General features: G+C 41.0%; 1 protein-coding gene across 1 annotated transcript in view; it reads left to right on the forward strand.

The window, feature by feature from the left end:
* The window catches only part of RUNX2 (runt-related transcription factor 2), a 278,570-nt gene that overhangs the window by 138,057 nt on the left and 114,684 nt on the right, over window positions 1-25,829 (forward strand). Inside the window, 1 exon segment of the mRNA XM_006860524.1 lies at window positions 1,574-1,678. Coding sequence (XP_006860586.1) covers window positions 1,574-1,678 — 105 coding nt within the window.

Consider the following 25,829-nt stretch of genomic DNA (forward strand, 5'->3'; position numbering starts at 1 on the left):
GAAAAAGGAGTCTGACCAGAAAACATAGCAAAACAAAATGAGCCTTTTAAAGGCTTGTGAGGAGCAAGAGCAAAATGAGTGCTCTGGTCTGAGATTGCTGAATGTTTTATTGAGTCACTGTTTCACGCCCACCTTTTCCTGTCTTGTAACAGTTTGCAGTTTTGACTATCTGACATGACTAACTGTTGCAAATCTAACTGATTACAACTGTCAATGAGTCTGTGTAACAGAGCCTGCTATTTTTTGGGGAAAGCAAACATCCAAATTTGCTATCATGCTTTTCCCTGTCGTTTTGTTGTTGTTGTTTTATTTCCTTTCCCATAGTCATCGCCTTTAGCTCATTAATTTGAAATATCAGATGTAATGTTCCAAAGAAGCACACCTTCTGCTAAAAGTAAAAACGTACATTTCTATTGGGCGATGCCATGTACATTTAGCAAAAAAAGAAGGGGCTGTCAGGGACTTCTTTCAAGATTTACCAGCAGAGATGTATGTTATAGGAGGGGTGAGCAAGGAGGAGAGAAATCTTTGTTCCAGTGATGTTGAAATCATCACCATACCACAGGCACATTAAGGCCAGCACAGGAGACACTGGCTCCTGTTAAAATGATTCCCATAAGAACTTTCCTCTTTCATCTTCTTATTGGAGTGCAGTTAAGCAAATGAAATGCTAAAGCCATGCGAAGTAAATAACATAATCAACAGTGATTTACTATTGTTCTCTCATGGGTCATGACCTAATCCTAAATAAAGACTTTTAAAATTGTCTGTGGTTGGATGTGTTCCTGATGTTGGAGAAAGCTGAAGAGCAGGACTTTGAACCGGTTCATTTGGTTCAATTTCCTGCTCAGAATTTGCATTTTCACCCCAGATCGACTGAATCCAAATCTATATTTTAACAAGATTCTTTGGTAGTGTAGTGATTACGAGTTGGGCTGCTAACCTCAAGGTCAGCAGTTTGAAACTACCAACTGTTCTACGGGAGAAAGATAAGGCTTTCTGCTCCCATAAAGATGTATACATAGTCTCTGAAACCCTATGGCAGGGTTGCTATGAGTCAGAACCAACTCCACGGCACACCACCACCACTTTTACATACACGCGCGTAAAACCATACGATCTTTTGGATTCACCTGAGGATCTCTAAGAGTCATGTTGGGATCTTGTTAAAAATGTAGATTCCCATTCAGTGTATCAGGGATGGAAATGCAAATTATAACTGGTTCAGAGCCCTAACTGAAAGAATGAGAACACTTTATGTAGACCAGGGTGTTTGTTTTTATTACAGCTGTTGATACTGAGTGGCTTTTTTGATGGCGGGTGTGTGTGTGGGAATTGGAGGAATATTCTTGTTGTAGCATTACAAGTGAGGATGTTTTAACACACAAGTTTAGAAACAGTCTAAACTGACCATTAGAGGGTTTCCAATTAGAATAAAGATTTCTTCATCTTACCTTTGTTTCATTATCTCCTCAGAGATGCTTAAATGAAATTTGGACATCAGTGTTGCTATATTATCACCAGTACAATCTTTTTCTATTCACAGTGGATTTCCCCCCTTTTATATCTGCAGGCAAGAGTTTCACGTTGACCATAACTGTCTTCACAAATCCTCCCCAAGTGGCCACCTATCACAGGGCTATTAAAGTTACAGTGGATGGACCCCGGGAACCCAGAAGTAAGTACTTGTTTTCCTACTGGATGTGGTAATAGAGTTTGCTGAGACCCTAGGAGGAATTTATTGCAAATGAGTCAGTAGTGTTACTTTCATATAAATAACTTTTTTTTTTGCCAAGTTTGCTATATACATAAAATTGTAGTGAGAGGCAATTAGTAGAGTTTCATAGTAGAAAATAAAATTACAGGCAGGTCCCAGGTTACCAATGAGCCAATGAGGTTTGTTACTAAATGTATCTTTAAGTAGAATTTGTAGGTAAGTCGGAATAGGTGCATATGGTTCTTATTTAGCCTTACTTCAGTGCAAGGAAAGACTTGAAGCCTTTTCTATGATTTAAAAGCTGTAGTAAGTGAAGGTGATTGTGAGGAAGAATTTGTTGTGAATAGGGATTGGCTCAGTGGTTTCAATGTGAGAGCAAATTTACATAACATTAAAGGGCAAGTACATTTTGAGGTGTCTCTAAGTCTGATGTTCATAACCTGGGGACTTACTGTATAGTTTCAACCTTTACCGCAGCTTGCTAAGGCCTCCTTAACTTTGGGAAGCTAGTGTATTCAGTCCCTGTAACTCTTGGCTAAGAAATTCCGTTCATCTACTGGACACAATAGACAGGACCAAATAGACTCATGAGAGCTGAAGAGGAAAACAATAAACTTAAAAATCTCGAGCTTAGTCAAAAAGCATTTGCCTATTTTTCCCATGGCCTAAGAATGTGTTTTAAGTCTTTAACTCGCCCACTCAATTCCCTTTATAAAGAGCACACTGCTTAATTACAAAGAATTTATTTGCAAATGATAACTTGCTTGATTGTTACAACACTGTTGTTTGGTCATGTTCCAGTAATTGTTATAGATAGTCTCTTTTAACAGATATAGGCTAACCAGATTTAGCTCATCTTGGTTTATTTGTCTGTCTGGACATACAGGACACTAAATTGGTAGTGCACACAACCCTTTCAAGTCAACATGCATTTTCCTCATAAATCCGAACTGAAATAATTTTACGTCCTCCCCTCCCCACTCAGTTAATGAGTTGAATAAACTTTTGAGTTGAATAAGTATCACAGGATTTAGATATATTTAGAAATTAAAGATTATTCAATATATAAACCACGTTTAAGGAAAATTGTGCCAATGGCTTTCCAAAAATGTTTTTGAAGATAAAACATTGGCTCTCTAGGCACTGTAAGGAGTCCTGGTGTGGCGCTGTGGGCTAATGTTCTGGACTGCAAGGTCGGTGGTTCAAGCTCACCAGCAGCTCCTTGGAAACCCTGTATAGGGTTGCTATGAGTCGGAACCGACTCGATGGCACTTAACAACAACAGGCACTGTAAAAACCAATGTTTTTAGACAAAAACTAAATCTGCTTAGAAAAATAACGTGCCAATGGAAATGTCATCTAAAACTCTGCCCTTAAAACAGTGACAACAACCGTCACAACAAAAAACCTCTGCCTTTGATGAATGAATACATTGGAGTTCTCCCCATTGCCTTTTAGGAGTTTGGTTTTGTGGTGGAAGTAGGAGACAGTAGTAGTATTTGTCATATAACACACCTGCCCAGACAGTGAGAGTGTTGTATCTTTTCTTCCCCTAGAATGAGAGAAAAGGTCTTTATCAGACCTAAGTAGTATCTTCTCTGCCTCTTTTCACTAAAACTGACTGCTTGCATGAACTAGGGAGGCTTCTTGCCTCAAAAGCCAGTCTTTGAGGTTTTTGTTTTCTCCTCCTTTCATGTGCATGGCAGTTTTCCAGGTTCATGATGCTGGGTCATTCATTTGTCTGCTCTGTTTAGGGTTGTTCTAGTAGGTGGTTGCCCCAGGTCTCCAGGCCTATGGGAGAATGGTTAATGCAGTGCAGGTGAAGAGGGCAGGGCTCTGGTGACTGGTTTGGGGGCTTTGCCTGACTTTCTGAACTGCCATCAACTGAGGAGGATGCTTTAAAAGGATGAAAGACACGCTCTAACCTTTATCTTTTCTCTAGTTCTTGAGTTCCTAGAAGGCAGGGCCATCCATTTTAGTAGTGCCTAAAGGAGTCCTGGGAGAAAGATGAGGCTTTCTACTCCCATCAAGATTTACAGCCTCAGAAACCCTGTGCAGGGTCGCTATGGGTGGGAATCAACTTGACAGCACTTAACAACAACAACAACAACAACAACAACAAAAGGAGTCCTGGTGTGGCGCTGTGGGTTAATGCGCTGGGCTGCAAGGTCGTTTGAACTGCAATGTCAGTGGTTCAAGCTCACCAGCCGCTCATAAACCCTGTACAAGGTCGCTATGGTTCGGAACTGACTCATTGGCACTAACAACAGCAATAACAAAGGACTCCTGGTGTGGTGCTATAGGATCAGCACTGGACTGCGGACCACAAGGTTGGCAGTTCAAACCCACCAGCCGCTCCTCGGAAACCCTATACAGGGTAGTTGTGAGTCGAAACCGACTGAACAGCACTTTACAACAACAAAGCAAGACAATAGTTTCTTAGTATTTGTTAAGTATTTAGCATCACGTAATACTTAACTTTTAAAGATATATCCTGCTTTTCTCAGTTTTTTATAAAAGTCATTATTATGGTGTGGTATTTGCTAGACAAGTTTCATGCTCAAGAGTTGATGCTCAGAGGAATTGATTGGGAGAAGAAACAGGGAAGAGTGGGTGTTGTCTCCCCTTACCCCGCCAAGAAGGATGGGACCAAAGATGAAACTGTAGGGTAAATTTGGGAAAGCGGTTTCAGTTTCAAGTAAGGGTAGTGTTGCCCCATTTCTTAGAGATTTGTGACAGAGTTAGTTGATAAGCTCACTGTTCTGTAAATGCAGAGACAAGAGAGTAATGAGGGCCAGGGGTAGAGGGGTGGGTTGCAGATGGGCTCCAGCTTTGGAGGGTTGGGGAGGAGCAAGCAGATACAGTCTGTGAGTCTCAGACTACCTGCCCTAGATAAACCTGAAAGACATTTCTTAGGACCTGAAAATATCTTTGAAAATTTGATGTCATTTCTCTGACATCGTGAGGTGACTTGTCAAACTGAGATTCTGAATATAAGGTTGGATCTGGGGCCAGTAACATCCTAGTCCTATGAACCAGAGTCTCTGTGCTGTGTTACTTCCTTCCACTCTGATCTTGGTTGTCCTGAACATTACACATTCCTATCATTACACTCTTTCTCAGTATTGTTCTTTAATTTTGAGACTTCCAGGTATAGAAAATGCACAGGATTGGCCATTTTTTTCAATAGCGAGTATGATAGGATTTCGATTGTTTGGCTGTACAGTTATTGATAAATGAGGAATCCTTTAAAATAAGTGTTGTTATTGTGAAGTGCCATTGAGTCGTTAAGTTGTTAAGTCTCATGGTGAACCTATATATAGGTTTTTGAAAGAGCGACTTGTGAGCATGAATCGCCGACCTTGCAGTTCAAAGCGACTTTGCAGTCTAGTACATTAACCTACAGCGCCATGCCAGAATTCTGTTAGAGTAGGTGTAGGCGAACTTTCTGTAAAGTTCTTGCTATTAAATAATTTAGACTCTGCGGGCCACACAGTCTCTGACTAGGGACTCAACCATTGAAATGAAAAAGCAGCCATAGACAATACGTAAACAAGCAGTCATAACTATATTCCATTCAAATGTTATTTACAAAAACAGGTGGTAGATCAGATTTAGTCCACAAACCACAGTTTGCTAACCCTTGCTCCAGAATTCAAAGTGGTTTATTCTATAGCCCTTTAACAGAGAAGGGCTTTAGTAAAAGACTTTCTTTCCTAAGGGCAGAAAAAAAGACAACTAGTGTGCACTTGTTTTGGTCCCCTTTGTTTCAAATGATAATTCCTTAAGTAGTGGTTATTTGTCATAGAAATAATGTAATTTTGTTTATTACTGTAGTGGTTTCAAGGAGTTGAAGATTTTGTACTGTTGAGTCCTGTGAATGGAATTTCATTCCTTCCTCAAAACATCTGAGCCTATATTGAAAAGGCTGCTTCTGGTAGGTCAGCTGTTTGAACAAGGACAAGTTCTGGGTGCAACTGGTTGGGCTTTACTTTAGCATTAGTGTGGTGGTTAAGAGTGCAGGCTTTGGTGTCAGACAGCTCCACCATTTACCAGCTGAGTAGTACTAGCCAAGTTAACATCATGTCACTTCGCCTCGATTTTCTCCTTTGTTAAAGGGGGAAGTAATAATAGGGTTTTCCTCATTTTAGCTATTTGTTGTTGTTGTTGTTAAGTGTTGTCGAGTTGGTTCTGACCCACAGTGACCCTGTATAGAGTTTCCAAGGAGCAGCTGGTGAGCTTGAACTGGTGACTTTGTGGTACAAAGCAACTTTGCAGTCCAGCAAAGGCCACAGCACCACACCAGGACTCCCATTAGCGATTTGGGGCATGGTAAAGGATAGAATGTGTATGAAGTGTGTGGTGATGGTCATGTACTTAGTGCTCCTTAAGTGTTGACTGTTATTATTAATGAGTTTTTCTCAGTGTCAAAAGTTTGCTGTAGAGTTTTGCTTGTAGTATATTTTCAGGAAACAGATACCATCAAGATTTTTTCCTCTGGTGTATTTTCAAACCCCTGGAGATGACTTTACTAGTTTTTGCTCATTAGTAAATAACAGTAATCAGTGTTATAAATGGTGCCTTGAGCAGGTATTTATGCTGCCTAGGGACAGCTGAGAGTCCTGGTGTGGTGCTGTAGGATAAGCATTGGACTGTTAACTGACAGGTGGATGATTCAAACCCACCGGCTGCTCCTCGGAAACTCTACATAGAGTGACTGTGAATTGGAACTGATTCAGCGGCACTTAACAACAACAGAGTTCAGCTGTACAGAATTGATGATACTGATAAAGTGATTAGCAGCACAGAACGGTTCAAGAGAGGCTACTATAGCGCTCGTGCCCCGTTCAGAGGTCCAGCCTATCAACGCATCTGCCACAACTTGCTTTTCATTCAAAAATCTGAAAGATTTCTCCCTTCGATGTTTTCTGTCTCTGGCAGCTGAACTGGAGATGTCACATTACAAACAACTTCTTTTCTTAATATACACATCTGGCGTTGGCAGTTGGACTCACTTCATAAGAGCACATGATCATCACTCATTACAAGATTAAAAAGTACCCCATGGCATCATTGATGTTTTTTAACTTTGATCTTCTACAGTTGTGATTCATCTCAGTTATAAAACTTCCCTTTAAAGGAACATAGCCGATGACTTATTAGAACCTTCATCTTAAGTAGTGTAAACATGAAAACGGTGCACATCTTTACAAAATGCCATTTATTTTCTTTGCCAGCTTATCATTTTAAGACATGACATCATACTTAAAATCCCAAATTTGTACGTCTTATGTTTAGGCAAGCTGTTTTGACCTTCTGTTGGCAAATTAACTCTGAAGAACAACCACCGTATGTTCACCAGCAGGAAAGTCGGTGTAGCCGCAGAGGCAACAGTAATGCATTTGAATACTTAACTGCTTTAAACATCAGTTTCTATTAGGATCCTCTGCCCCATTTATGCAATCGATTCCAATGCCTGTGTGATTTAAAGCATTTCTGTAGATGGTGAAAACTCTGTTAGCACTGTGACATGCTGTGTCGTGGTTCTGAATTAAGGCAGAGAACTGATAGAAAAGGGTACCATTGGTTGTGCAGAAGATAGAAAAAGTAAGTCACCTTACATAGCCAAATTTCTTTTCAGTCTCTTGCTTTTCCAGTTATCTCTTGCTAAGTAGCAAACCTCTCTCAAAACATAATGACTACAAAAACAGCCAAATAATTATTTCTCACGATCCCATGGATTGCTGGGGGCGCATCTGGAGGATGTTTCTGCTGATCATGCTTGTGGTCAGTCTCTCATGTGGCTGTAGTCAGATGGCAGTTGGTGCTGGAACATCCAAGGTGGCTTTGTTCATGTATCCAAGGCTTGGTGGAGAGGGTTGGAAGACCGAACTCAGCTGGGATGATGGAACAGCTGGACCTCTCGTCCTCCACATGGCCTCTCTAGCAGGGTGGTCAGACTTCTGACACTACAGCTCAGTGCCCCTAAAATGCAAAAGTTGTAGTTGAATTAAGATGTAAGCTGAGAAGTGTTGTTAGAAGCTGTCAGGTTGACACCTAATTCACGGCAAACCCATGACTAGATGGCTGTGATCCGTAGGGTTTTCAGTGGCTGACTCTTTGGAAGTTGATTTCTGGGCCCTTATTCTTAGTCCATCTTAATCTGGAAACTCGATGAAATCTGTTCAGCAGAGAGACAGACAGCTGCACCTGAGGTGCCTCAGTTAGGCATTGGATCTGTGTGTCTCTCATGGAAGGCAAGAATTCTACCATGGTACCACCACTGCCCCCAGGCTGAGAGCTACCACGAGTTACTTCCTCTGTATTCTATTGGCTAAAGCAAGACAGGTGCAGCCTGCATTCAAGGGAAGGGAAGGAACCCCATGAAGGTGTGAATAATAGGGGCTTAGTTCATTGGGACCACCAATGTCTTCAACTCCTACAACTGCTTAGCCAGTAAATGTCATTGTCGTAAGAGAAGAAATGATTTCATCACAATATAGTTTTTGAAAGGTCTTTTGGCTTTCCAGTTTGGGTGAATTTTTAAGTTCTACCAGATGACTCAAAATTTAATTATAGCATTTTAAACAAATTTGGTAAGTATCAGATGAATTAAGGGGAGAACCCTCTACAGGGTCGCTATGGGTTGGAACTGACTCGATGGCACTTAACAACAACAACAACAACAATTATCTTTTGGAAATGAGCCCTGGTAGTGTAGTGGGTTACCAGTTGGGCTGTTGACCACAAGGTCAGTAGTTCAAATCTACCAGCCACTTCATGGAAGAAAGATGAGCTTTCTGCTTCTCCAAAGATGTACAGCTTCGGAAATCTCTACAGGGTCACTATGAGTCAGAACTGACTCCACCGTGGCACATAACAACCACCATCACCATTATCTGTTGGAAGGAACCCTGGTGGTGCCGTGGTTAAGTGCTCACTGCTAGCCAAAAGGTTGGTGGTTTAAACCCAGTAGCTGCTCCTAAGGAGAAAGATGAGGCTGCCTACTTCTATAAAGATTTACAGCCTTGGAAACCCTATGTGGCAGTTCTACACTGTCCTATAGTGTGGTTGTGAGTTGTAATTGACTCACTGGCAGTGGGCTTGGTTTTGGTATTGCCTGTTGTAGCCCTGGTAGTTAAGCAATTAGCTGCTAATTGAAATGCTGGGAATTTGATCCCACCAGCTGCTCTGTGGGAGAAAGATGTGTCTGTCAGTCTGCTTCCATAAAGATCACATACAGTCTTGAAAATCCATGGAGACAGGTTGCTCTTTCCTCAGGATTGTTAGAGGGTCAATATGAGTTGAAATGGACTAGATGGTATTGTTTTTAAATTTTTAAATTATTAATTAATTGAGTCCTGGTGTGGCGCCGTGGGCTAATGTGTCAGACTGCAAAGTCGTTTGAACGGTAAAGTCGGTGGTTCAAGCTCATCAGCTGCTTCTTGGAAACCCTATACAGGGTCACTATGGGTCGTAATCGACTCGACGGCACTTGACAACAACAACAACAACAATTACTTGGGAGTTCCTGGGTGGCACAAATAGGTAAGCATGCTATCTGAAAGGTTGGTGGTTTGAATCAACCCAGAGATGTCTCAGAATACAAGTCTTCTGATGAGTTTCCGAAAGGTTACAACTTTGAAAACTCTATGGAACTGTTCTTCTCTGCACACGTGGGGTCACTATAAGTCAGAATCATATCGAAGGCAACTCACAGCAATAATAACAATAGAAATTAACTTGTTATGGAGTCCCTGGGTGGTACAAGTGGTGGATCTGCTTGGCTGCTAACTGAAAGGTTGGAGATGTGAGTCCATCCAGAGGTACTTTACATGAAAGGCCTGCAATCTGCTGCCAAAAAACCAGCTGTGGGAAACCCTATCTGTGCAGCTCAGTTCTACTCTGATACTCATGGCCTTGTCATGAGTGAGGGTTGACTCAACAGCAACGGAGTTGTTTGGTTTTTTTTTTTAATTTATTGCCTTGTGGTACTTGGTATTAGAGGATCAATATCAAGTTGAGCACGTTTTACAAGAGAAAATTAGATGTTTGAACAATAACCACAGAAGTTAATAAGCCCTGCCAGGCCACGTGACAAAGTCTGCAGCAGAAATATCTGTTGTTGTTGTTAGGTGCCATTAAGTACATCCCGACTCATAGCGACCCTATGTGCAACAGAACAAAGCACTGCCTGGTCCTGGCCTAACCTCACAACGCTATGTTTGAGCCCATTGATGCTGCCACTGTGCCAATCCATCTCAATGGGGGGTTCCCTCTTTTTCACTGACCTTCCACTTTACCAAACATGATATCCCTCTCCAGCTGTTACAAGTTGGTCCCTCCTGACAATATGTCTGAAGTATGAGAGACAAAGTCTGGTCATCCTGGCCTCCAAGGAGCACTCTGGCTGGATTTCTTCCAACATAGATCTCTTGGTTCTTTTGGCAGCCCATGGCACTTTCAATATTTTCCTCCAACACCATAACTCAAATGCATCAATTCTTCTATGATCTTCCTTATTCACTGTCCAGCTTTCGCATGCATATGAGGTTATTGAAAATACCATGGCTTGAGTCAGGCCATCCTATGGCTCCTCAGATGGACAAGCTTGGATATTTTGTACTTTGTATCCTTTAAATTCTGACTTGCCAGGCTACCTGCACACCCGATTCCTGACATGTGTGAGTATGTTTCTAAACGTTTTTGTGTGTCTTGCCTCACAGGAGTAAACCATAGTTACTCTCAAACCGTCATCTATGTATCTCTTCCTGAGGGGCTGCTGTCCACTGCTGACCTGTTACCTGGACAGCTTGGGTTATAGCATTGGGGAAGAAAAGGCAGAGAATCTGGTTGCTGGCTCTCTTCTGCTTGGCACCGTTCATGACTTCAGTAAGGGGGCTGGAGCTTAGGTGAGAGAAGTGTACAGAGTACAGAGAAATGCTTGTATTCCCAGAACTATCTTACCACTTGCTTCATTCCCCCTTACTGTTAGGCTTAGGCCCTGCAGCCAAATCCTTCTTTTTTGCTTGCTCATCCTCATCTGTACATCGTCATCAGCAAATTGATAAGACACCAGAGAACATTTCATTTCTCCCTATTCTTGAGGCACTTCCCATTGTACAAGTTTTTCTTCTAACGAACGGTAAGGCCACAGATTTAAAAAAGCAGCGTGGTCTTGGCAGTGTGTCATCTCATTTTTCTCATACTGTTCTACCCACTTCTGAGGCTGTTTTCCAGCTAGGTGGAAAAGGGTGGAAAGAATGAAGGGCTTGGTATTTTTTCTCTTCTTTGTACTAGATGATGTCAGTGACAACTTAACTTATCCTCCATTACTTTTCATCCCAGTTGGGTGAAAGAGAAGACTGGGGTCTGGCCCAGGCATGACTTTTGGTTAGGTATCTGTGGTGGGTGCTTTTTTAGAGGTAGATCACAGGTGAAGGAAAGTAGGGGACTTGCAAAAATGTGTTGGATGAAGGGGCAGCAGAAGAATTTTTCCAGGCGATTTGATACCTCTGGATAGAAGATTAGCATTTGTAGCCTTGCTCTCTGTGAAGACAATCTGAGAAAACCTTGGTAGACCTTAGATCATAGTCCTGATGCACAAGGCCTGAGCTTTTTAGTCTTCAGCACAAGGCGTTAATAAAAAGTCCCTTAACTTCTTGGCTTGCAGATTTTCCCTGTCTGCTTCACAATCTCTAAAATGCCCAAGGGATGGAAGTTATGGGTAAATGCCATGTTTTGGCATTTACAAGTCAACAAATACAAGCAGGAGTTTGATTGTCATTTATATGAATCATTTGGTCACCAGTATATAAAACATTGCTGTAAGTCTTTAATTTAAGAGAATAATAACAGTTGAAAACATTGTTCTCATTTACCCCTTTCTTCAAGGATTGTGGAGAAGTGGGGTGGCCAGAAGTGCTGGTGGAGGTTCTGTCTGGTGGTTGGAGGAATGTGCTCTTGAGAAGAGCAGTTTTAAATCTCTCTCAGTACTTTTTTTTCTTGTTGTTGACTGACTGTCAGGAGCTGGGAAGATGGCCAAGAAGGAAATGACACATCGAGAGGCATTTTGTGTTGTGCAACATTCTGTAGAACTGATGCAAGGATATATGGCCTGTTTACACATTCTTTCTTGAGCAGACTGCATGGCCGTAATTTAATTCAGCAACACATGGCATGCTGCAGCAAGGAGCTATGGCTTTAACATCCTTTCATGGCAAATTATCACAGCCGTTAAAACATGCTTGTGTCCCTCCTTTGCACTTTTCCCTGGCTTTCCCAGCCCTGAATGTACTTTCTTATTGCATTGGACTTGTGTTAACAAGGACCTGTAGCTTTCACATTCTCCACATGCAGCTGCTCCGCTTGATAAATGACTTCTCACTAAATATAGCACGGCAGGTTTTCGAGGGATATGTGTTCTAAGCACACACACATACTTGTTCCAAATGTGTCAGGAGTTTGTCAGTTTGGTGTGATGGAGAAGTCATTCCATCTTAAAGTAGCTAAAGCAGCATAGAAATAGGAATTGAATGGGAAATAGATGCCTTCCTTTTTTTTTTTTTTTTTTTTGGAAAATGGCTTTTCTTTCCCAAGAGAGATAATTCTTGATAGTTTATGGAAATAATTCCCTTACTTCAATTCTGTGTCTACTACGGCATTTGCTTTAAGGAGTGCCAAGCCAGTGGACAATTGCTGTTGTTAATTCCAACATCGAGTCAGTTCCAACTCATAGGGTTTCTGAGGAGCGGCTGGTGAGCTTGAACTGCCAACCTTGTAGTTTAAACTGACTTTGTAGTCCAGCGCATTAACCCACAGTGCCAAAGCATGGTGGGTTAGGGGAAGATTTGCTGTGTTGAATGCCACATTCTTACCTGTCCCTCCGTAGCAGATTAATAAGGATCGTGGGTGGCACGGTGGCTAAGTGCTTAGGTACTAACTGTTTGGTCTTTGAGAGAAAAATGTGACAGTCTGCTTCCGTAAAGATGACAGCTTTGGAAACTTTATGGAATAGTTTTACTCTGTGCTGTAAAGTCGCTGTGAGTGAGTCAGAATTGACTTGATGGCAACAGGCTTAGTGTGTTTGCAGAATAAATTTGTCATGTCAATTTAGGCATGTCTTTGGTCTTCACATAAAAATTTCAGAAGTTTTCAATTAGGCACGTATAGAAAAGAATTGCTCATGTTTTCTGAGAAATTTTTGGAAATATAAGAAATGATATAAAAACCATTGAGATCTAAAATATTAATTCCAGATATATGCAATGGTTAAAGTAATAAGTTAAATTAAAAGTATTTGTGATGTGGTATTTAACTATTAGAGGAAGAATTCCCTGTTCTTCTTTACCTATTACTGCTACTGTGTTCTGGTGACTAAAATGTATTGACTAGCAGAAATAAGCCCTTCATTAAATATTAGGATTAAAGCTTAAACCCAAGCATCTCTGGAAAAGGTAACTCATATTTAAATTTGTACTGTGATAAAAATAAGTTATGTAGAGTCCTTTGTTGGGAGCAGGCTTATTGGTAGGTCTGGGTCCACCCACTGTTGTCAAGTTGATTTGGACTCATAGTGACCTACGAGTTTATCCTGGACAGAGTAGAACTGCTCCCTATGTTTTCTAAGGCTCCTAAATCTTTGTGGAAGCAGATGGCCTTATTGTTCTCCCATGGGGCAGCTGGTAGGTTTGCTCCTCTGACCTTTCAGTTAGCAGCCCAACCCTGAAGGCCTGAGTATTAGAGACTTATCAGTTGAAGCGTGCCAGGCAGGGCCTCTACCCACCTTGAAGGCATTGCCAACTTCAGGCATTGCACTTTGCCTTAACAGTGTGTTATTTATGATATGTTTCAGGTCTGGCATCCTACTAAAGATGCAAGGTTTTATACATTTAAAGAGTTTTTAGTTTCTGAATTTCCATATTTCTTCCTTTGTCAATATTTCCCTTTCACAAAGTAGTCTTTATGCAGCTTCTTTTTGTCCCTCCTCTAGATGCATGCCAAGGAGTTCTGGTAGCGTAGTGGTTACAAATTGGGCTGTGAACCGCAAGGTCAGCAGTTTGAAACTACCAGCTGTTCCGCGGGAGAAAGATGAGGCTTTCTGCTCCCGTAAAAAGATTTACATCTTCGGAAACCCTGTTCAGGGTCGCTATGAGTCAGAACCGACTCCACAGCACACAGCCAGCCAATATATGCTAGCTTTCCTCTTTGACCAGCTTGAAAAAAATTATCATGTAATTTCTTTTCTTTTAGTAGTTATACTTAACTTTTTCATTTTATTTAATTATTTTTATTTTTTAAAATGTTTTATCGTGAACTATGTGATAGTTTACATGGGAGAACACTAGTTTTACATTCATCCTAGTCTATATCATTTCACTGCCATGGCTACCATCCCCTCCATGCATCATCAACTAACTAAAGGGTACACCCTGCAAGCCTGCCCCCCAGTCATCAGCACAGCCCCTCTCCCTCTCTGCGTCTAAAGCCCCCAGCTGCTCCATCTCTCCACATCATCATCTCTGCCTCCATCTCTGGCATCACTGTTTCTCTGGGTAGGGTCACACACTCCGCTTTTCTTCCTTGATTGTCCCAGGGACCTCTGCTCCTGGCCTGCAAAGTCAACCACTGCCCTCCTTTTGCTACAACATGTCTACCTTTACATTTCCAACCCTCACAGTCAGTCTTGATAACAATTATTCACTATTGTACCACACAAGACCTATCCGCATCTCCTTTCATCAACCCCGCCCAGACAGATTGTATACTACTCAGTGGAGATTCTACCTTCTTCCACACCCTCTGGATCTAGGTTCCCTCTTGAAAGCTTGTAAGCCAGTCACTTCTTGCCTTTGTAGCCTCCCATTTTGGGTAGCCAGTGTCTAAGTTGCCTATCCCTGTCTTCTCTTTGTATGGAGGGGATGGGAATGATCCTCGCTGTAAAGATTTTTTCTCTCTTTTGAGCTACTGTATCCATAAGTGTAGGTCAAGTTCATCAAATTGTATCAGATTACTCTTTTTTTCCTCTTCTTTCTTCTTCTAGTTGAGCTCTGATCCTTAACATTTTAACATGGATATTTGTTTTCATAAAATCAATCATTTTCTCTGGTGACCTCTTGAAGAATATAAGAACTTTGTTATATTTTAAGTTGCAATCACACCCTCTCTTCTACAGTTTTTTCCTAGTCTAATAATTTGTTCCTTGTTCTATGCTCCTTGGATTAGTTGTAATCAGTGTTTTAAACTGTGTTTGCTTATTTTGTTATTCAGTTGCTGCAAGCCTGTGTGTGCAGAGTAGAACTGTGTCTCATAGCATTTTCAAGACTCTGGCCATTTGGAAGGGAATCATCAGGCATTCTGAGGTGCCTCTGGGTACATTTGAGCTGCCAGCCTTTTGGGTTGGTGGTTCAGTGCTTAACCGTTTGTGCCACCCAAGGACTCTTATCTGTCTACCTACACACTTATTGATTTATTTGCTCACTGTTCTTTCTGGCACCTCATTTCTTCCTTCAGGTCCTGTTTTCTTTTTCTTGATAAGTATCCTGTATTGCAAATGTTAGTGGAAGACTTAGTTTTTGTGACCTGAAAGTGTCAGCAGTTCTGTACATTGGCTGCTGCCAAATGATGTGATACAAGAGGTACACTGCTTAAAGTACATTGTCTATGAGTGCCTGATCACACTGTTGGCCAGTCTTACATGTTACAGCTTCTTCTTCATATGAACAGAGTGGCTGGAGTCATATTTAAGGACCTGGAACACAGGGCACAGAAATGTTCATGGGAGAAGAGGGAAGGGAAATGGGGAAGGCCAGGCTCTAAGTAATAAAGAGTCCTGAGCAATGGTGGGGTCTGGGAGAAGGGGGGAAGGGGGAGGAAGGAGTGGCCCTGCAGAAGAGGAGAAACCAAAGAAATGGGGGTTATAGGGAGAGCAAGTGAAATCTTCTACTTCACACTTTTGACTTGGGCAAATCCTAAGGTGTCAGTCTGAGAACTCCCCAAATTTATGCTAAAGAACTCTCCAACCACATTTGCTTGGCATTGTCTCACCATCATTCTGTTTGATCCTTAGAGGCCACCATTGCCTGCCTGTTGCTCATTGAACAGCCAGAGCAGCACTCCTGAGATACTGGTGTCTGTACACATTCTCAGGCATTTTAGTGAGAGTGCAGGATTCAGAACAAAAAGATGCTTCTTTCATTTGACAGATAAGCTGTTGAATGAAGCAGAAGGAAGAAAACAGATACAAGCATGGTCTAAGAGCTGCTGGGAGACCATGATCTGGGGTAGAAAGAACTCCCTTGAGACAGAGTGTTTGGAATGACCCAGTGTTGGTTCTGTGCACCACACATTAGCATTGAGTACAAGTAGCTGGTGGGGAAGAGCTCTCTAACCCTGTACAAAGACGGTGTGTTCAGCCTATCCAACAGCCCTCGAACTGCATGCATTTCCTATCTTCTTCTCATTCGTACTTTCTCAGCGTGAATTTTCATGAGCTGTCACCTAGGCAAACATGCTAGCATGTATTTTGGTTGGGGAATACTCAGGATGGTTTCACCTGGGCTGTATGTCTCTTCCTTAGGATCAGCCCTAGAAATTATTTGTAGAAAAACATGGACTTATCAAGAGGATTATGTGGATACTCAAATACACTTTGCTACACAGGACGTGTAAAAATATAGATGTGGAAAAAGAGCTGTGGTCTCTTTAGATCTTAGCTTTCATTTCATCCTTCTATTTCACCTCCTCACCACTCTCTCCTTCCTTCAAAACCAAGTAGCAATGTTTTGTACCATAAGGTCTACTTCAGAGTCACTTAAGAGAGACTTCACCTGTGAGGGTATGAAGATATCACTGAATTTCTCTCCATTTCAAGTTCTTCATCCTTTAAATGGAAATGGACATGAAGACAACTTCACAGAGTAGCTGGGAGGGATAACTCCTAAGGAATGATCGTAAAATACTTGGCACACATGAAGGGCAACTTAAATACCAAATAGTAATTATGTAGCGCCTTTCTGCCAAGGAGTCCCTAACACTTAGACATTACCTCACTGGTTCTCTTTACATCCCTTTGAGGGAGGCATTTTTCATTTTACAGGTAGATAAACTGAGGCATGGATACTTGAAAACTCATTTTCCCTGTGTCACTGTGCAAGTCAGCAGATGATTTATGGATATGGGCAAGGTGCCCAGGTCTTTTCCTATTTAGTTATTCATTACTAAACCTCCCTAATGTCTTTGTCATTAAAGTTATAGAAGCGCTGGTTTTGGGTCCAAGGCATTCTTAGTTGATTGTATGAAATAATTTTAACTGAGAAGCATGCCTGGTGATATAGTAGCATTTTGTTATTGTTGTTGTTACTAAATAGTAAATAAGTCCCAATGTATAGGTCCTGGTACAGAGTAAGTGTGTATATTAGATTTCTTGAAGGAGCATTGAGGGCATTAAGACAAGAGCAACAGAGTTGGGAAACACTGAATTTCATTGAATTTACACTGATAAAGGAGTCCTGGCGTGACACTATGGGATCAAGCACTGGACGACAAGGTCCGTTTGAACCACAACGTTCCAACCCATGGCAACCTTGTATAGGGTTTCCAAGGAGTGGCTGGTGAGTTTGCGGTTCAAACCGACCTTGAGGTCGATTGTTTATCCTATAGCATCACACCAGAAGTTTACTACTAGATATTGTTTTCGTTAAGTGTTGTCAAGTCAATTCCAACCCTGTATAGGGTTTCCAAGGAGCAGCTGGTGAGCTTGAACCACCGACCTTACAGTTAAAACAACTTTGAAGTCTGACACATTAGCCCATAGCGCCACACCAGGACTCCCTACTACTAGATAGTACTTAGGAAATAAGTTAACCTTAAATTATTATTACTATGTAAGTGGTGGTGGTTGTGTGTTGTGGAGTTGATTCTGACTCACTGTGACCCTGCATAGGGTTTCTGAGGCTGTAAATCTTTATGGGAGCAGAAAGCCTCATTTTTCTCTTGCAGGATGGCTGATAGTTTCGAACTGCTGACCTTGAGGTTAGCAGGCCGACTCATAACCATTACACTACCAGAGCTCCTTATTAAACAAGTAGAAGATGTAAAAACAAAAAATGAATCAGAAAATAAAGATTCAAAAGAGGTAAATAAAAATTGCCAATAAGCATCTCCTAAGATTACCACCACTGATATTTTAATGTGTATTCTCTTTAATATTATGAGTATTATTTTAGAATATAGGTAGTCCCCGGGCTACAAATGCCTGGCTTATGTACAAACCATGGTTTGAACCAACCTCTCTGTAAAGTCTGTTCTACCAAACATGCAAAGTACCTATAGTGGTTTGAAGTGACAAATGGGTGCTACTTTGCTAGATATGTCAAAACATTATTGTTACAGCATTATTTTCTTAAAGATCTTTTGGTATATCTGCAAGTGTTTCTTTATTTAAAAAAAAATACAATCTGTGGAGTCCTGGTGTGACACTGTGAGTTAATGCACTGGACTGCAAAGTCAATTTGAACAGCAAGGTCAGTGGTTCAATCTCACCAGCCGTTCCTCGGAAACCGACTCAACAGCACTTAACAACAACAAAAGTATGCTAAAACAGACATTTGACTGACCGATATGAATCATACCTAACTGAGCCTTATGTAGAAATTCAACTTAAAGACAGACTTTGGGATGGAGTTCCTTTAATCTGGAACTGCCTGCAAGTCCAGTACTTTTGTGAAGGTAATCAGAAATAGCATCAGAAAAATGATACAGTGTTATAGATGGCATCACTACATAGATGCTGAGTGGAGAGAGTAACTGGAAAAGCCACTAACTGTTCCAAGGAGAAGGAACATGACAATAGGACTGGCAGCCATTCCCATTGAATGTCTTGGAAAAGGCAGCAGCTGCCTTGTGCTAGGAGGGCCGTTTGCCTGAGTGATGTAAGACTGGTTTGTATCTCAGAAGGATACACCTGGTCCCACCACTAAGAATACTGTCCTCCAATATAGCAGCTGAGAGAACCTCTTCTTGTGACTATTAGAAATAGTTTTAAAAATGCAAATATTTCTGGTAGTAGAAACATGTATCCACTCAGAAAAAATTTTGAATGCTTACTATGAGCCAAGCATATAGGACAAAGCAGACACAATCCCCTGCCACTGGGGAGCCAGGCAAGAAATGAACAAATGAACATTTATAATGCAAACATAAATGCTGTGAAGGGAACTGGCGAGACTAATAAAGAATCATGGGGTAGCAGTCCTGGTGTGGTGCTGTAGGATCAGAATTGGACTGTTAACTACAAGGTTGGTAGTTCAAGCCCACCAGCCACTCCCTGGAACTCCTATGAATCAGAACTGACTCGATGGCACTTAACAACAACAAGAAGCAGGCAGAAAGGAACCTATTCTAGAGTGATCCAGGGATGTTCTCCCTGAGTAAGTAACATTTGAACAGAGGCCTGAAGAGTGAGAAAAAACCAGCTCTAAGAAAAGTGGGAGAAGAGACTTGAAGGCAAAAGATACATGCATCATATGTAAAACCTTGCATGTCATCAGTGTTCAGAATCTGAGATCTAATTTTAGTAAGAGAGGGCCTTGTTGGTGTTAGGTGCCATCAAGTCAATTTTGACTTACAGTGACCCCACTATCCCATAGGGTGGTGAGGAAAAAAGGCTGTAATTTTTATAGATGGAGCTCTGGTAGCGTATAGTGATTATGACTTGGGCTGCTAAACTCAAGGTCAGCAGTTCGAAACTACTAGCTGTACCGCAGGAGAAAGATGAGGCTTTCTGCTCCCGTAAAGATTTACAGCCTCGGAAACCCTGTGCAGGGTCGCTATGATTCGGAACCGACTCCACGGCACATCACCACCACCACCCAGTTTGTATAGGAGCAGATTGTCAGGTCTTTCTCCCATGAAGCTGCTCGGTGGGTTTGGACCTTCAAACCCACAGTTAGTAAGTCGATTCTGACTCATTGTGAGCCTATAAGATACACTGCTCCATGGGGTTCCAAGGCTGTAAGTCTTTAGGGAAACAGAGTACCTCATCTTTCTCTCTCACAGAGTATCTGGTGGGTTCGAACCTTCCCGACCTTTCAGCTAGAGCCCACTTTGCCACCAGTGCTCCTGACAAGGACCTCGTTGTTGTTAAGTGCTGTCAAGTTGGTTTCAACTTATAGTGACCCTGTCTTGTTTTCCAAAGAGCAGCTGGTGGGTTTGAACCACTGACCTCGTGAATGGTCTAAATCAGGTTGGGGAATGCCCGGTCCTGCCAAGGTAACCATAGCTCCAGCCATCATAATAAGGGAGAATTAATTAAACGTTTGACCAAATGTGGTGGTGGTGATGGTGCGCCATGGAGTTGGTTCTGACTCATAGTGACCCTGTACAGGGTTTCTGAGGCTGTAAGTCTTTACGGGAGCAGAAACCCTCATCTTTCTTCCACGGAACATCTGGTAGTTCCGAACTGCTGACCCTGAGGTTAGCAGCCCAATTTGTAACCACTATGCTAGAGCAGGCTAATTTTTAAGTTGATAATTTTGTATGGCCTGCAAATGATGTTACACATTTTGGCAGAAAAAAGTTCCCCACCCCTGTTCTAAATGGTTGGAAAAAAGGGAACATTTGCTAAAAGGGTAGATTAGACTCACCTTCCCCAAAATTGTATGCTTTCTAATTCTACTCAAGGATGGTCCTAAGTGTGGTATGATTTAAGGAGCATAGAAAGACCCTCTTGCTAATTGGTCCCAAACCTCTCTCATATTATTCTCACCAAGGCAACTGAGGTTCTTCTTGTAAATATTGAGGACCTTAATAGATTTTATCTGCAAAGCATAACACATTTTAAGCCATCATTGATTAGCAAGTTGGTTTAAATATGTGGACCAGGTCAGATTAGCGAAAGATCATAAGGTCCAAATTTGGGGTGAGAAAGTTCTGGAAGAGTGCTGGTGAGGAACATTGCATGGGAGCAGGTTGAAGAGGATTGGTTTTTCCATAGCTAGTGCTCAGTAAGAATTCTGGAGCCTGAAGAATATTTTATTTTGGAGGGGGATATACAAATAGCTGTAGGATCAGGCTTGATTAAAAAGAACCCAAACAAAGCAGTAAGTTACCTATTTGAGTACAGTCTCTTAGGATTGTTTGTAATATGCTGAAGTCTTAGCTTTTGTGGACAATGAGAAACAATTCCAAAGGTGAGTGAGGTTTCAGAGCACATGAGCAACATTGAAAACTTAAGAACATTTAGCACAGAGCATTGATGATGATTAAAGGATTGTAAAATTGAACCTATAAGGATAAGTTGAAAGACTTGGGATTATTTAGCTTCAAGAAGAGAAGACTGAAAAAATGACTTAATAACATACTTCAAGATTATGAGGAGTTATTAAGCTGTGTATGGTGACCAGCTGTTTTGTTTTTAGCGAGGTCAGAGAAAGAAGAATAGACTTTAAATGAAGCATGAGAGATTTAGGTTAGGTTTAAAGAAGAACTTCTTATTATAAGGGTTGTTAAATAGAAGGGGGCCATGGTATTGACTAGGGGTTTTTCTAGCTTTCTTCCCACCCAGCAATGTGTATGAAATACAACTAAGTGCCACCTTTCTGTTTTTAAAATCAAAGGCATGATTTCTATTTCCCTATTATAATTCTGAAGCTCACAGCCATAGAGATTTGTAGACATAAATAATGAGGGTAATTTGTCTTACTTCAATGGTCATTAAATCTTTAACTGGGAAAAATATGACCCAAAAGAGAAACGGATCTGCCTAATGATCAAAACACTCTTATTGATAATCAGAATAGATGTGTTATTAAGAATTTGGGGTTTGAGGGTGAGAATGTTTTACTGTTAGAAAAACTTGGGTTTGTTTGACTTGTACCATGCCAGATACAGAGGGAGGTAAGGTTTGATGAAGTGGACTTATTTTCCTCTACTACCTCCATACTGGGAGAAATTAAAACCATTTCCAGGTGACACCAAAGTTAATATAACCTGGAGCTTGAGAGATACAATCCAAAAATCATCCTTCAGGAATTTATCGTCACAGGGAAGGATGGAGAGAGGAAATAGGTAGGATTTATTTCTGAAAACAGAAACCCTCTTGCATTGAAAAGTTGGCAGAGACCTGAAGAAGTTGAGCAGAGCAAAACTGAGAATGGCTGGCTGAATCCACCATCCCTCTCAGCGGAGGAGCTGAAGTATAGGGAAGCAAAGAGCCTGCTTTCTGGGTTAACCTTTGACAGAGAAGCCAAGTGTCAGGGTTTTAAAAATAATATCATTTTAAAGTTTTTTCTTCAACCCATTCTTTTGCTTCTTAAATACTAGTCTGAGCAACTCTTGTAATAAATTAGCACACCTGCATATGGTTTGCTGTAAGCACTCTTGATTGCTCACTGATGAAATGATGAAAAACAACACACACACAAACACACACACACACACATTTCAGATGAGTTCTTTATTTTGAACCAAGGGGATGTAGTTCCCTCTTTAAAAAAAAAAAAAAATCAAAGAGACTAAAGGAACAGACTTTTAAAACAGGTGATTTGACTGGGTAGAAGGCTAAGTGGGTGTGGTGTTAGGCTAAGGGAAAGGAAAAATACTCAGAAAACATATTTTTCTTTTTCCTAAAATAGCTCAGGCCCCTTGATCCAGTAAGCACATTTAGACCCTTGGGCCACTGCACTGTCCCTTCCCCAGGCCTCATCCTCCTCCACATAGGAGAGCCACCCTGCATGCCCACACTTGGTCAGCAGTCTTAACCCTATTTACATTTCCTGCTTTTCTTGCTTCCTTGTCTGGAATATCTTCTTAGTGACCTTGGCACTTTAGTCTATTTTTTTTTTTTTTCATGGTTTCTACACTTGAATTTCGGCTGCCCCCAGATTACCTATTTTTTCCCTTTAATTCTCTTCTAAGAATTCTTACAAAAAATGACAAATCTGCCTTTTTCCCCAGGAAAAGGTAATCTAAAGGGGATTAGTGTCCTCACCTTTGTTCCTGAGGCCAAGAGACTGAAAGGGAAGGAAAAGGCTAGAAAGAAGTTTGGTTTGCTCCCATTTTTAAACTTTTTTTTTTTTTTTTAAATAAAAAGAAACTCTCCTCTTGAATATTTTGTTGCAGATAAAGTCTCTTCATTACACATCTGGGGGCAGTGAGGGGACTATTGGTCTTTATTTTCTGCCATTCCTTCCCAATACCATAAAGTGAAGCTGGTAATAGCTGTCTGAAGAATAAGATGTGAAACTGATCACATGTTGATTTTTCTTGAAGCAACAGAAGACCAATCGGTGTACTCACAAAAGCTGTTTGGTCATCTGTTCTTCCCTGAGCTCCTGTTCTCTAAGTGGACTGTACTTATGATTTATGAACTAGTTTCTCTTCCCTTAAGAGAAACTGTGATAGAGGAAGACAGAATGTGAGCTTTCAGTGGTCAAAGTTTCAGAGAAGATTGGATCCATGGGCATGTTAATGTCTAAAGGTTAATAAGGAAGAACAAAGGTTCTTATGAAGGGTGTAGGATTCTAAGAGAGCAAAAGTGGATGAGGATTTGGGTAGTGGGTCAGCGGACGGTCCTGTGTTTTGGTCATTCTCTAGTGACCCATTGCCAGGGCATGATTCCTCTGTGGGCTCTCTAGGTATTTATAAAAGTCTACACTAACATAGTAAGGGGATTTACTGGGGCTAGGGATCCAGGAGTTTCTGAAGTTTATCATTATGAAAATACAGATGTACCAACATGTTGGACATTTGACCATTTTATTTTTTATAGAATATTTTCCCCCACTACTTTTCTCTATATATTGACACTGTATGTTGTAAGACCTGGTGCAGCAGTTTCTTGAGACAGCCAAGTTGCTTAAATAGCACACGCAAGAGAGGTGCCTCTTCCCTTTGTTTTTATCCAAGGCTCTCGAGGCACGGGTAGAGGGGACCTAGAGGACAGTGGGTGGATGAGCTGTTTGATTGTAGTTAATTTGTCCCATACTGGTCCAGTGACAGCATTTGAATATAAGTTAATGAATGGAAGGAGGCTTTATTAAGACATAATAGCCCCAGGTATCCATTTTTGTTGAGGATCATCTTTTCATTGTTAAAGTTCTGGAGAAGTGGTATGGAATCACCATGCCTTCTTTCTCTTCTGTTATGAGAAATGAAATAGAAGCAAAGAAAAATTTTCAACAGAATTGGAAGAAATCTGACACAGGAGGATAAAATGTAACTTTTGTAGCATGAGATTTGTGGCATAAACTGGCCAGTGGCAGGAAATCTGATGCTCTAGAGAGATGCCTCTGATAGTTACCACTTTTGCTGAGTGGCGCCTCTATGCTAGGAACTCAACAAGATGAGTCAAATCTAGTTGTAAAGAGAGACTTGCAAGGGGAAGGAAGAAATCCTCATGTTTTAAGGAATAGGTAGCACTTCTGCTCTTGTATAAATGTCTCCTTTTATTTCCTTTTAAATTGGAAGAAATTGCATCAAAAAAAAGTATCAGAGGAAAATCAGGTTTTTTTGGAGTTGGGTGACCTATAGAAAAGTTGAATTACAACTGAAATCTACTTGCAGTTCAATTTAGAATCTGGTGCTCTTTGGCCAATTCTTAGAATGACGTTTGATCGTTTCCACATCAGGAAATTGCAGTCACACTGGACTCTCTCCCATTTGGCTGTTGGAAGACTTATAGTTGTATATTATTTAAAATAAGCTCTTTGAAAACATTATTTGAACATTAGGATCTTAAATCCCAAGCCTTCCACACAAAAAGTTCCTGAAGCAATTCAGTAAAATTCTCATTTGATATTTAAACCCTTTTGGTTTCAGTGGTTTTGTCAATTAAAGAAAGTTAACCTTAGAAGAAAAATCAGCTTTAGTAATGTATAAAATCAAAACCCAATCTATTGCTGCTGAGTTGGTTCTGACTCATAGTGACCTTGCAGAATCGAGTAGAACTGCCCTTTGGGTTTCAAGGCTATAAAATTTTTTTTTTTTTAAAGTTTTTATTGTGAATTGAGTGAAAGTTTACAGGGCAGATCATCAGTTTTACATTCAACAAATCATATACTTTGTTTCATAGGTGGTGGTGGTTATGTGCCATGGAGTCAGAACTGACCCATAGCAACCCTGTACAGGGTTTCAGAGGTTGTAAATCTTTACGGGAGCAGAAAGCCTCATCTTTCTCCCGCGTAAGAGCTGATAGTTTCAAACTGCTGACTTTAAGGTTGGCAGCCCGATTCGTAACCACTGTGCTACCAGAGCTCCTTTCATTACAATGATTATAATCCCTTCCATGTACCATCGGTTAACAGTATTTCTCTCTATTCATTTTAGCACTTTTTTTAAAAAACAAAAAAACCACTCAGGCACATATAATAATGTAAACCACCAAAGAGCACATTCTGCAAGCCTGCCTCCTGGCCTCCATCTCTCAGTCCCACTCTTGCCATGAATCTGGAGTCCTCAGCTGCTTCCTCTCTCCATGTCCCCATCTCTGCCTCCATCTATGGTATCGCTGCTTCTCAGGATAAGGTCTCACACTCTGCTTGAGCTCCTTCTCCTCTGTTTCTGGACTGTATGATTAACTACTCCCCCATTTTAGTTACAGAACTTTTACCTTTACAGTTGTAACAGTAGCAATTAGTCATGATAACAGTTACTCACTATTGAATCACAAGAGTCTTATCCCCATCTCTTTTTACCAGGCCCATCTAGAAAAGATGAAAACTATTCAGTGGGGGCTCTATCTTCCCCCATACACTCTTAAACTAAAGTCCCTCTTGAAACCTTGTAAGCCAGTCACTTCATGCCTTTATCACCCCCTCACTTTAGGTAGCCAATGTCTAAGTTGCTCATCCCTATCTACCCTGTGTACAGAGGGGATAGCATTGATACTTGAAGTGAAGACTTCTTCCCTCTCTGTTAGTATTTGAGCTACTACATCCATAAGTATAAGTCAAATTCATCAAATTGTAGCAATTTACCCTCATTTCCTTTATTAAAAAAAAATTTTTTTTTTAATCTTCCTGTAGTTGAGTTCTGATTATTATCAAGCCATTGAGGTTAGGTCGAATGGGTACTATCTGCAAGTTTCGGTGTTCTTGTGCATCTCACCTCACTT

The sequence above is a fragment of the Chrysochloris asiatica genome, unplaced genomic scaffold (assembly GCF_000296735.1).
Source record: "Chrysochloris asiatica unplaced genomic scaffold, ChrAsi1.0 scaffold00038, whole genome shotgun sequence".
Taxonomy (NCBI): Eukaryota; Metazoa; Chordata; class Mammalia; order Afrosoricida; family Chrysochloridae; genus Chrysochloris; species Chrysochloris asiatica.